The following is an 11,959-nucleotide window of genomic DNA, read 5'->3' as shown; positions in this document are numbered from 1 at the left end:
ACCAACAGGATCACGTTAAATTCAAGTTACATCGTCATAGTGTCAAATTACCGTTAATTATGATTTTGGATGGTGAAATAGGAGTTAGCTAACATTTGTTCACTATGTCAGGTGACATATCTCCAAATTGTATGTAAACGAGCGTATCGACGACTCAAAAACGCGGGAAAAGTTAACGCAACATCCGTCTGAAGTATATATCCCGCCAACTCGAGGTACAACAAATAAAGGAGGAAACTTCATAAGGTGTCTAGTTTGACATCTAAACCATAGACGTATACACGATTAAATATGGATCCGTTATTATATTTATTATTATATTTATTTGGATTCATCGTCAATAATAATCCTACCCGTTTTTTTCCGGTAGAGGGCAGCCTTTGTTAAACATCAGTTTTTTAACAGCGACTATTGGAGATTACAAATAATAAGAAAATACAAGCATTAGCAGCAAGCTCTGGGAGACTCGAGTGGGGCGTATGACAACAAACAATTGTTGTGAAAATTAAAATATCTGAAAACTCTTTATTTCGAAAAGCAAGTATATCATCCATTATTGAGGTAAAGCCCAAAGTAACCATGGTTGGCTTCAGTAATTTCATGTCACCAACATCAATATATCATTTTATGAATACCTGCAACCTCACGGAGTCTGTAGAAGATGCAAACTCAACTCAACAATCACTGCTTGGCCTCTTTGTATACACCATGAATGACGGTGGACTGCCCACTGTATGCCACTGTATGCCTCTGTCCTTGGAAAAAAATACTAATAAAATACTATCAACAATAAGTTAATCAATAGATGTATTGAATATCAACCAAACAGTAAATCTATCGACCAATAACATAGGGCCCAACCCTTTTTAGATATAAAAACATTTTAAAAAAAAACATACAGTACATTGAAATATCGTAGAAGTATAAATAAAACGACTAGTCCATTCTACACTTCCCTGCAGGACAAAACATTGGTTTGCATCACAATCTCCAGAACCGAGCGGGAACCATTAGGGTAGGAACCCCCCCACTTATTGTCATGGCAACATGGCTGTCCCTTAGATCCATCATGCGTTGCTGTCTGACTGCCAGGTCATGGCGTTGAAGTCCATGCTGGTGAGGTTGACGGTGTAGGGGCCATCGACCCGTTCTGGCTCCGCCTGCTCCTCCGTCTGACCCGAGCTGCTCAGGGTGTTGGCCCGCCAGGAGTTTAGAGGCCGAATGGCCTTCTGGAAGCGCTGAAACCACACCGACCACAAAGGAGGTCAGGAGACAAACCCCAGGGTCGTGTTCCAGGTGGTGACTTTTTCTTTTCACACTGGTGATTAAAAATGGCATGCTGAGATCGGGTTTCAGTGGTACTGTGGCTGAGGTCTGAGGCATGTAACACGGGCCTCCTACGCTTTATTAATCCCAGGGGAAAGGGTTTCTGTTATCCTTGCTCATCACAATATATAAAAAATGAAGTGGAAAAGATTGAAAAAAATTAAAATAAAATTGCATTAGCAATAGAAAGCCTCTTCATGGCCCTAATGTATGCCACAGTGGTGCAGGTTTAATACTGACGTCTTTGAGGGTTCCCGACTCCTTGAAGATGGCCACCCCGGCCCAGATAGGGATCTGCATGCAGCAGGCCATGCCGATGCACACGCCGAGCGCCTTGCCCCAGAAGGGATACACGTAGGAGCCGTATTGGAGCGACGTGTTGTACATCTCAAAGAAGATGTAGGTAAGGATGAACTGGAGCGAAAGATGGAATACAACACAGTCGGAACAAACCAGGTTTAGGATCCAAAGGGCTTACTGAGCTACAGTGAGGAGGGAAACCAACCAACAGTTGAGGCCCACTACAGGAGACACACAGAGTGGGTGGCCTCTCTTACTGAATAATTCACTATTGTCAGATTACAGCACAGTCAGTGGCTAGATTTAAAGTCCAGATCGGTGTGATTGGTTGGCGTAGTATCTAAGGAGCTACAGGGACATGTTTTTTAAATCTCGTAGGGTGTATATACATATTCAATCAATGAGATGTTTATGATTGGCGAGAGTGTTTGCTTACCAGGAGAAGGAAGGGAGTGATGAATACCCAACACGCTTTGAAGAAGAAAAGAAACTTGGTACACCATGGGGGACAGTGGCAGATCATATCGATGATGTCCTGGCAAAACTGGTTCACTCCTAGTCGCATGAGAACAAATAAAGGCTTAGACACCAGAGACCTGTATAGGGGTCCCAATGCAGGGTCCACACACTGAATATCTCCCTCCTCTTGTGGGAGTTTCATAAAATATCAAAAAACACAAAACAATGACAGTTGACTTGTATCCAGAGTGATGATCTTTCCTTAAACATGATGTCACAAGGCATGAAAAGAGTGTAAAAATGTATGGGTTTAACGTCCTTGGAGAGCAAACATATGTAATAAGAAAGGCTCGGCATTCAAGAGGACTTACTCTGAAGCAATCCTGGGAAGCAAAGCAGAGTATCAAACATAAACTATCAAAAGAGGAATGAATAAAATAACCTGTGAGACATGCTGCTGTGTTAGGACCTGGGTTTAACTCCTGTGAATGGAGGGTCGAGATTAATGCTTGTGAGTATTGGTGACGGTTAGGGGTATATACCTGGGAGGTGTAATGAAGGTTAGGGTTTGTTGCCTGTGAGGTGTGGTGACGGTTAGGGTTTGTTGCCTGTGAGGTGTGGTGACGGTTAGGGTTTGATGCCTGTGAGGTGTAATGAAGGTTAGGGTTTGATGCCTGTGAGGTGTAATGAAGGTTAGGGTTTGATGCCTGTGAGGTGTAATGAAGGTTAGGGTTTGATGCCTGGGAGGTGTAATGAAGGTTAGGGTTTGATGCCTGGGAGGTGTAATGAAGGTTAGGGTTTGATGCCTGTGAGGTGTAATGAAGGTTAGGGTTTGATGCCTGTGAGGTGTAATGAAGGTTAGGGTTTGATGGCTGTGAGGTGTAATGAAGGTTAGGGTTTGATGCCTGTGAGGTGTAATGAAGGTTAGGGTTTGATGCCTGTGAGGTGTAATGAAGGTTAGGGTTTGATGCCTGTGAGGTGTAATGAAGGTTAGGGTTTGATGCCTGTGAGGTGTAATGAAGGTTAGGGTTTGATGCCTGTGAGGTGTAATGAGGGTTAGGAAGTGTACCATAGAAGAAGGAGATGCCGATGCACATGAAGAGGGCGATGATTATCAGGCCGAAACTAGTGCTGAAGGAGTCAATGAGGGTGAACCAGTAAATGCCGCCCTATGAAGACACAGAGACACCAGACGCATGAGACGGAGCACGACAAATGACCCACACACAATCACATACCATACATATAGATCAGAGACACTCACATCGCTGATGAGCAGGAGACCCATCAGGTAGAAGGCAAAGCACAGAGCCGCCAAGAACAGGGTCTTGTGCATCATGTTTTGTCTCAGCTGAGGAAACTCGTCCAACACTGCGGTAGTAATGCCCTCCATGTTCCCAAACTGTGAGGAAGAAAACATAGGTGTCATTAAGAGTGACGCAAGCGGTTCCCTTTGTCACCGCCGTCATTTGGTTGGTTGCAAAGCCAATGCAGAGTCTCACTAATGTGTCGATGCCCAGCATGAAGAGCATGAGGAAGAAGAGGATTGACCAGAATACGGAACCAGGCAGGAGAGCAAGGGCCTCTGGGTAAGCAACAAATGCCAAACCAGGACCTAAATAAAGAGAAGTAAACAAATAATTAAATAAAAGAAAGGAAACATTCAAATAGGTAACATGTCTATCGGATAGTAGGTCCTTATATAATATATGATAATATAGAGATACTATAAGTCAACAGCAACCCCAAACACGTTTGTATAAATGTTTTGAACCCGCAACCTATTGGCTCATTTATTTCTGCAATCATTTCCAATCACTTGGATGACCAACATTTCAGAAGTGATTTTTTATAGAACTGGTCATGTGACCAGAGCAGTGCGTACCTGTGTCTGCCACTTCGCCCACGGGAACGCCCTTTCTCCAGGCCATGTGACCCAGGATGGAGAAGATTGCGAAGCCGGCGAAGAAACTGGTGCTACAGTTCCCGACGACTATTATCAACGTGTCCCTTAAAAAGAAGAAGTTCATTCAAACGTCGGCCGGGCCAACTGCGACTCAATCCAAAGTCCAAGAGAAAAACAAACAAACCTGATGACGTTGTTGTCAAATTTATTGTATGACGCCATTGACAGCAGGCCCCCCACCCCGATACCCAGAGAGTAGAAGACCTGGGAGGCTGCGTCGTTCCACACCTGGGAACAGATTATAAAGTATAAGGCTCTTACTGGGAACAGTTTTTACAACTTTACAACTAGCTGCGGTGCACTGCTATAGTCACGGTCAAGGTTCTAATAAAACAACAACTAGATATCACTTTTACTAGGACTCTGAAAGACGAGGTCAATCGATAAGTGATCAAAAAAGAGTATAATAGAATGTTACTTTCAAATTGTGTAACGCATGGAACATAAATAATTACATCAATCTCCATCAGGCAAGCCTCCAAAGGAGGCGTTACCTGGAGCAGGTTATACCTGCTGCTGTCCCGGCATTACCTGTGCACTGGCTAGACGGCTCCAGTCAGGGGTGAGGTAGAAGGCCACCCCTTGGAGCGATCCTTCCAGCGTGGCGCCCTTGATAATCAGCACGAGCAGCACGAAGTAGGGAAACGTAGCGGTGACATAAACCACCTGCAAACACAAGAAATCATAGGCGTAGTTTAACAAAGGGTAGAAATAAATGGCACCAAAAGGATGTTTGAATTGGTTGGAAACTGCTTGTGAAATGCGTGTTTACTGTTAACTTTTTTTAAACTGGTGTTTACATTGTTTTGTTGATACAGATTGTTTACTGTTAATTAATATTTATGTTGCATTGGCCTCCGTGGTAATATGTGCTGCCGTTCTGCCTCGGGGATGAATAAAGCACGTCATGTCATCCATGTTGGTTCACCTTCCCGGAGCTGCGGATGCCCTTCAGCATGCAGAGGAAGATGATGATCCACGCAGCCAGCAGGCAGAGGGCCAGGGGCCACCGCACCGGCCCCGGGTCGTGGAGGCCCTTGCTGTGCACTACACCAAGCACCTTCTCACTAAGGAGAAAACACACAGAGCAACGTCTGTAAAGACCATCATGGCTGGAGATCTATCCGTGGCTGGAGATCGGTCCATGGCCATGTCCACTACGTCAGATAAATGTGGCGTGTGTAAATTATACATTTTCCCCTTTCTTTCTGAACTTCTGTACAGACTGTGGAGAAGGAACGTTATGGCTACAAAAGCTGCATATGGCCAAACGATTTTCCAGGAAACGCGTGGCCTAGACATCTCCTTTTATTGACACTAGACAAACAAGTCAAACAGTCCTTTTCAGATACATTGTTTACTTCAGTTGGTCAGCTCAAGGAAGGGCCAACACTAGCTATGCTTTCCCAGTATCAAGACAATAGTAGACCATCAAAGGATTTGCCTTTTTACATTCATAAGAATGTCGTTTTAATATCGATAGCCTACTAAAATGTGTTGAGGGAGTGAGAGCGAGAGAATGAGAGAGGGCCTTACTTCCAGAAGACCTCTGAAGGGCTCTGAAAGGACCCGTTGCCCGAGCTGATGTTGGCACACAGGGCCGCATTGGCGGGGGCCTCGCAGGACCAGGGCAGGGGGCTCTGGAAGGAGCTGCCCAGGTAGTAGAAGGTCCAGGCAATGATCACGTTGTAGTAGAGGCACACCAGCGTGGACACGCACAGCATCCCGATGCCAATACCTGCAGGCCCGCAAGCAGGGTTAGTGGGTCTTCATGGAGATTTGGATTTGTGCAGCACGGTTTAGAAAAAGGTTTCTTGAAAAAAACAAACGTTAACCTGACTTCAAACGGCACTTGGAAACCCCGTATTTGTTCAGCTTTGTACCACTTTAGAGCGGTATTTGAACGCTCCAGCACGGACACACACAGGTTACCTTTAAGGAGAGGGCAACACTTCCATACAGTGATGGGGCCAGCGGCTCCATACTGGCCCAGACTCAGCTCCATGAGGAACAGGGGGACACCAGTGAAGAACAGCATTATGAAGTACGGTATGAGGAACACACCTGTGGACGGGGGAGACAAGTGTGCATGAGGAGGAGGGCATGGGCCAGCTCTGCTGAACCGCTGGGAGCCCAAGTCAGCAAGACCTGGCACGTCAGGGCAAGTCGTGATGGATCCCAACAGTTCAAAGACACATGACCGCATTGCATCTTCAACAGAAACTGCTTTTTCATCATTCTCAGAATCACTGCTCTAGCCTAAAATGCAGAATATCAGGTATAATGACAGCTACAGTCTCACAGGTCTTCACAGGCCCTGAACATTGATCCCAAGGTGATGAAGAATACCAACCCTCGAACCTCAGTAGGAGAATAAGCTAAGCGAGGCAGAGGAGGAATGTAATCTCTAGGAGGGCTAGCAAGAAACACAGCTTGGCTGACATTCGTTAGTAATGCTAACCGTAATGGAGTCGGATTCACCAACACATTCAAAAACCACAGTTAAATGGCTGTTATAAGAGTACGATTTCTACATTGTGTTTTCTAAACTCTGTAAACACTTTCAACCGCCGTCTTGGGTGTGTGTACCCGAGGATGGAACAGTGTAAGCCTATAGCAACGCACAGGCTGTTATGGTTACCAGTGGTTCTAAGCTCCACTTCTAGGAAAGCATGCCTCACCTCCTCCATTGCGGTAGCAGAGGTAGGGGAACCGCCACACGTTGCCAAGGCCGACGCAATATCCAATACAGGACAGCAGGAACTCATACTTGCCACCCCACTGCTCTCGTGGGATGTGTGGGTCCGATACGGGGGCAGGGGGCTGTGCTTCAGATTGGGACTGTGATGTTGGGCTGGCGACATTATTTTTAGTGGGTCCATTTACCTCCATGGCATTCTAGAAAGAAATGAATGCATTAGGGAATTCATTCATTGATTTATAATTCACACACACACACACACACACACACACACACACACACACACACACACACACACACACACACACACACACACACACACACACACACACACACACAGAGGTTAAACCAGATAAAAATTCAACTTTATCAACCAACAAAATCAAACACATTTCATCCAATGGGCTTCTAGTCCTAATAGACACTTAAAAGAACCAAGAGCGAAAGGTCGGAGTAAGGTGAAGTTCCTGTTCGTGTGCCACCCATTGCCCTAAGTATGAGTTCTTTGTTTCATACTGTAGCACGCGTAGCACACATTTTGTGGCAAGATTGCCATATAGGTTTACCTCATGAAGAGTGTTTATGAAACCGTCGGCCGGGCACCCTTCCTGTGTGAAATGTATCTCTATAGAAAGAAGTAGTCGACGGGCTATCATGTAGGCTTACCCCACTGAGGAAGTTGCTGCAAAATGCAGACAGTCTCCTGAATGATTCATGCATCAATTAAGTTAGGCGGGCTATGTTGAAAGTTAACCTCTCCAAACTATAACCAATTTACTTGCATTCTCCTACATCAATTATTCTAAAAGTTGTTTGAATCAATATGAAGTCATGCAAACTAGGACTGGTTGCACCAGTTTTAATGACCTACTAGGCCAAACTTCCGTTTTCATTTCAACTTTATCATTAGGGGAAAGGAGTAACCCATGCATTCAAGGCAATGGCCACAATGGTTGTGTACAATTAATACCTCCAAATTCATATCCAACCACTTATGTGTAATACGGACCTGAAAAATAATTGCTACAATTAACATTTTCAAGGTAAGAAAATCACCTTCAGTCCCATATAATTTATTTAGATGCGTGTTTGGATTTGTTGTTGCAACCAAATCCCCGTTACAAAAAGCAGAGCGAACACCCTTATAAGTTATTGTGGTATAAACCATCACTTGCGTACGCAGGGGGCAGAAATGTTGTTCGACCGGTTGCAGCTTCCCTACAGCTGAACTTTATCCTGTTTGACTTGGTAAACATAGCTTATTCGTTATATACCCCAGGCAAAAAAGCTCTTGGCGCTATAATTGAGTTACACATCGACCCATTTCAGGTGATTACACTACGATGCCGTTGATTACCGACCAGATTAAGGTTAAAAACGGTTTCACCTCCGTTCTCACCTGCTGTGTTGTGGTTGGTTTTGCCAAGATGGTGTTTCCAGGTGCCGCTTTTGGCTCTTCGCTCTTCATTTATTCTGGCAGTTAACGAACTGAGTTTCTCAGTTGTCTACATTTTAAAAGTTCACTTCTGGTGGGAGGTAGCCTACATCGAAGTCAATGCATGCATCCCGTAGGCTTCTTGTTCACTTTTAATTACGCGTAAAATAGACATCAAGTCCGAGCCGGCGTTTTCTAGCAGTGAATCCGCTGTGAGTGCGAGAGCGCAGGTGCGGCTGTAGCATCCAGGAGACCAGTGCGACCAGTGCCATGACGTTCTCTCGTCTGTAGGGCGTCGAGGACAACAGTATGTCGTGTTCAACTTCATCGACAAGAACAGAATGGAAAATGGTATGTATTTTGACAACTGAATGAATGGACAGCCACATTTCACGGACTAGGCCTACTTATAATAGGTTCATATTGCACTTTTTAATAGCCCTACAAGTATCCATATGTGATTTACATAAAACTGAAAAAGAGCGAGACCTAGGGACATTTTAATTGAATATTCATGACTCTGCTTCTGTTCTGATAGACTGGCCTTGAATAAAAGTTACTAAACATATTTTTAGCAATTACATACTTAGCGACAAGAAGCCAGCCAATGTATATGAGGACACCCACCTTTTATTTCTTTGCACAATACATTTGTAATTTGTTGCTGACGTCACAGTGACTATTGAATTTCTTTCAAACGCACTGGAGGGTACATTTGGCCTGGATAAAAAAACATAACAATAACACGGTTAATAACCAGTGGAGCGAGCTAAAGATGAATACAATGACTGTCCTCTGACAAGTTCAGAGGGCATGATAAACCGTACAAATCCAGTGGAATTAGGCAGAGATTCCCGACATTACTGTAATTCCTTACATGAGGGGGGGCGACCCAGAAGACCCAGAAGACCCCGCCGCTCTATCCAGGGTATTGTTGAACTGCCAGTCTACATTAAACATGGCTGCTCTCACTGCGACTTGGATTATACTCTTTCAGCCTCTTTACCAAATGATAACTCTCCTCCCTCCCTCCCTAACTGGGTATGGAGGGGGCACAAGCCTTATAATCTCAGAATCATTGAAATCCACCATTCAAAAGCCATCATTTGGATACCATGCCATTAAAAGTACACGCCTTTTTGAGGTGACAACATCCTGCTTGACAGACTGCAACTTCCTCCCATTGCTAACCCCGTTTGATTCGCATCGAACATTAGAAACGTCTCCCTAGTTGTTCCGTATAGTAATGGCACTGTTCTCAACTCAAAACCAACAAGATGGCATAACTTCATAAAAAACGGTTCGAGGAACAACCACAGTTCATAGCAATTGACCAACATAACAAGATGAACCACCAGGTTTTAAGATCTGGCTGACTAAAGAAAACAGGAGAAACTACTTGGCCAAGGTGCCATGGGCGTTGGCCTGACCTTCAGCCACTCCTCATCAACTAACCAAAACAAAGCAACCACTTGAAGTTACAAGTGGAAGCCATGCAAAGTGGATCGGTTCTCCCTGAAACTAAACTTTGGGTACAAGAATAAGAAGCTTTCAGGGCACAGGAGGAAGATTAATGCCAATAGAGCAGTCTGCCTCTAATCTAGAGTGGTCCACAACTGAGGCTGATCTTCATTGGCATGCTCCCCTGCCCCCCTCGCTCCACTGGTCCTGGGGAGAGGGGCCGAGGGTGTCGGAACCATGTGTAACCATGAGGGCATGTATCCCGGACATGCCCTACATGTAAATGTTTATTAACATATAAACAAATCGCAACCCATGGTGCCTGAGATTTAGGTACCGACTGGACTCGTCTCATTTGCCTTCATGACAAATGGGAACCACACATTCATTTTCTTGTACCAGGTAAACCAGTAATCAGAAATGCATTAACATACAAACAAATGAACCAGCACACAACTCAAACATAACCTAAGAAAAGGCAACAAAGTAACAGGGATGCAATGTACTAAAATTAAAGGTATCCTTGACCTTATCGAAACAATGAATTTTCAATGGATATTCTGTCCTGATGTTAGCCTGGCTAACGCCAGACCTCATCTCAATCTACAATTGAGATGAGGTCTGGGAACCACACATTCATTTTCTTGTATTTGAGGCGTGGTTTACGATTGCTCGGAGCCGTTTATTGGGCGCTACGAATGTCTATCATATGAGTCTGTACGTAGCTCATAGCCATCGTATCAATTATACCAGATGACGTATGTAGAGCGACAGAAATTCGATGAGGAAGAAGCCATGGAAAGAAGACGATGGGCGTGTCGAATAGACGTCGTCATCGTCTTGCCGTCCCTCCCCGTTCTGTGATTGGTCGGATCTATGGAATACAGGCTGCCTAGCACATATCAGGGTTCGGCAACTGGCAGCCCGCGGGCCATGACTGGCCCGCCAGAAATAATATCTGGCCCGCAAGATTTAGGGGCCGGGCATACACTTGTTTATATGTAGGCCTTGTATGTAGTAGGGCTACATATAGTCACGTTGTGTGTGGTAGGCATATGACTAAGCCAGCTGACGGGCCTGCGTCGCAAATTCCAGATGCATTTTAAAAAATCAATTCCTTGAACTAGCCTTTGATAATATTCTGGCCCACCACCTGCTGGCTGAATTTTTTTTGGCCCGAAGCCAAACATACTTGCCAACCCCTGTCCTATGACATAGACGGAGCATCGAACGCTACTGCCTACTGGCGTTGACGAGATGCGGGGCCGCCATCTTGGAATGGTGATCCGCTCCACTCAGTGCAATCCGTTTGGCAGGAGCAATGAACTGTCAGCGCATTTAATTAATCATACATACCTCACTGAATACAGCTGAATTTCACGCGTTTTTTTGTCATACGTGTAACTACGATTAAGGACACATGGTTTGCCGTGTTTTATTATTCATAGTTGACTTAACAGTAATAGAATATTCTGCTATAAGCGACCAGACGTCCGAGATCAAAACTGTGAACATAATCCCCGAGAAGGGGAATATAAACGGTCAGCTATTTTTAAATTGAAGAAACAATATGATTAGGCTATATAAACATATATATCCTACATAAACAATGTATGAATACATTAGATATCTATATATCTTACCTTATAGACTGTATCTGACTTGCTGCAGCAGCAGAGTTTATTCTTTCTTGACACTTTGTATTTACTCTTATTAACAACATTCTTCCCTTTACATTATTATAATGTTTACAGTGATTGTTTTATGTGAATTTTCGCTGCGCCGAGCGGCACATATCTCCCACGGACTACCTGCCCGCGGAGAGGGCGCTGGCGGGGCTCGAACTCCTCCGTCGGATCGGGGTTGCCACACAGCCCCACCCTCAGCTGCAAGTCGGGGACCCCCCGGGATAGGCCTAAGCAGGCGTCCCTCCGGGACAGTGCGTCTGCGTTGGCATGTGCGCGTCCGGGCCGGTGGACCACCTGGAAGTGATAATCCTGCAGGGCCAGGAACCAGGGCGTCACCCAGGCGTTGGTATCCTTGGCCGTGGCCATCCACTTCAGTGGGGCGTGGTCTGTGACCAGGGTGAAGGTGCGCCCGAGGAGGTAGTAGCGAAGCTTCTCCAGGGTCCACTTTATTGCCAGCACCTCCTTCTCCACGGTCGAGTAGGCTTTCTCGCTGGCCAGGAGTTTCCGGCTGATATAGGTCACCGGGTGCTCCTCGCCCGACCGGACCTGGGATAAGACCGCTCCCAGCCCCACCTCGGATGCGTCGGTGTGGACGACGAAGGGGAGGTTGAAGTCCGGGGTGA

At 45.4% G+C, this 11,959-nt stretch overlaps 2 protein-coding genes across 4 annotated transcripts in view; one reads left to right on the top strand and one right to left on the bottom strand.

The window, feature by feature from the left end:
- Positions 1–496: 496 nt before the first annotated feature.
- slc6a7 (solute carrier family 6 member 7) lies at positions 497–9,265 on the bottom strand. 2 transcript variants are annotated; one of them, XM_030360966.1, is made up of 16 exons: positions 9,065–9,265; positions 8,815–8,907; positions 8,152–8,509; positions 6,733–6,949; positions 5,984–6,115; positions 5,588–5,789; positions 4,980–5,118; positions 4,583–4,717; positions 4,176–4,279; positions 3,971–4,095; positions 3,588–3,700; positions 3,350–3,487; positions 3,155–3,254; positions 2,063–2,181; positions 1,567–1,740; positions 497–1,238 (listed from the first exon to the last, which is right to left on the bottom strand). In XM_030360966.1, the coding sequence occupies exons 3-16, from the start codon at positions 8,218–8,220 to the stop codon at positions 1,068–1,070; spliced, it is 1,938 nt and encodes a 645-aa protein (XP_030216826.1). In that variant the 5' UTR covers positions 8,221–8,509; positions 8,815–8,907; positions 9,065–9,265; the 3' UTR covers positions 497–1,067. The 2 variants fall into 2 exon arrangements, with proteins under 2 accessions (XP_030216826.1, XP_030216827.1); XM_030360967.1 differs by having other exon boundaries at positions 8,152–8,472.
- Positions 7,677–11,959, top strand: part of birc2 (baculoviral IAP repeat containing 2) — a 22,663-nt gene continuing 18,380 nt past the window's right edge. For both annotated transcript variants that reach the window (XM_030360963.1, XM_030360962.1), the window contains exons 1-2: positions 7,677–7,795; positions 8,479–8,538. The gene's annotated coding sequence lies outside the window, so the exon portion shown is untranslated. The remainder of the gene's footprint in view (positions 7,796–8,478; positions 8,539–11,959) is intronic.

The sequence above is a fragment of the Gadus morhua genome, chromosome 7 (genome assembly GCF_902167405.1).
Source record: "Gadus morhua chromosome 7, gadMor3.0, whole genome shotgun sequence".
Classification (NCBI taxonomy): domain Eukaryota; kingdom Metazoa; phylum Chordata; class Actinopteri; order Gadiformes; family Gadidae; genus Gadus; species Gadus morhua.
The sequence above is the reverse complement of the archived record's forward strand: the minus strand, read 5'-3'. Positions and strand labels throughout refer to the sequence as shown.

What these genes read in the sequence shown, in the direction of transcription:
- slc6a7 (XM_030360966.1), bottom strand. Translation starts at nt 8,220, where the DNA reads ATGAAGAGCGAAGAGCCAAAAGCGGCACCTGGAAACACCATCTTGGCA. An exon ending in AACCAACCACAACACAGCAG is followed by an intron (nt 6,950 to 8,151) that starts GTGAGAACGGAG and finishes ATTTCTTTCTAG; the next exon opens with AATGCCATGGAGGTAAATGG. An exon ending in GCCGTCTAGCCAGTGCACAG is followed by an intron (nt 4,280 to 4,582) that starts GTAATGCCGGGA and finishes ATCTGTTCCCAG; the next exon opens with GTGTGGAACGACGCAGCCTC.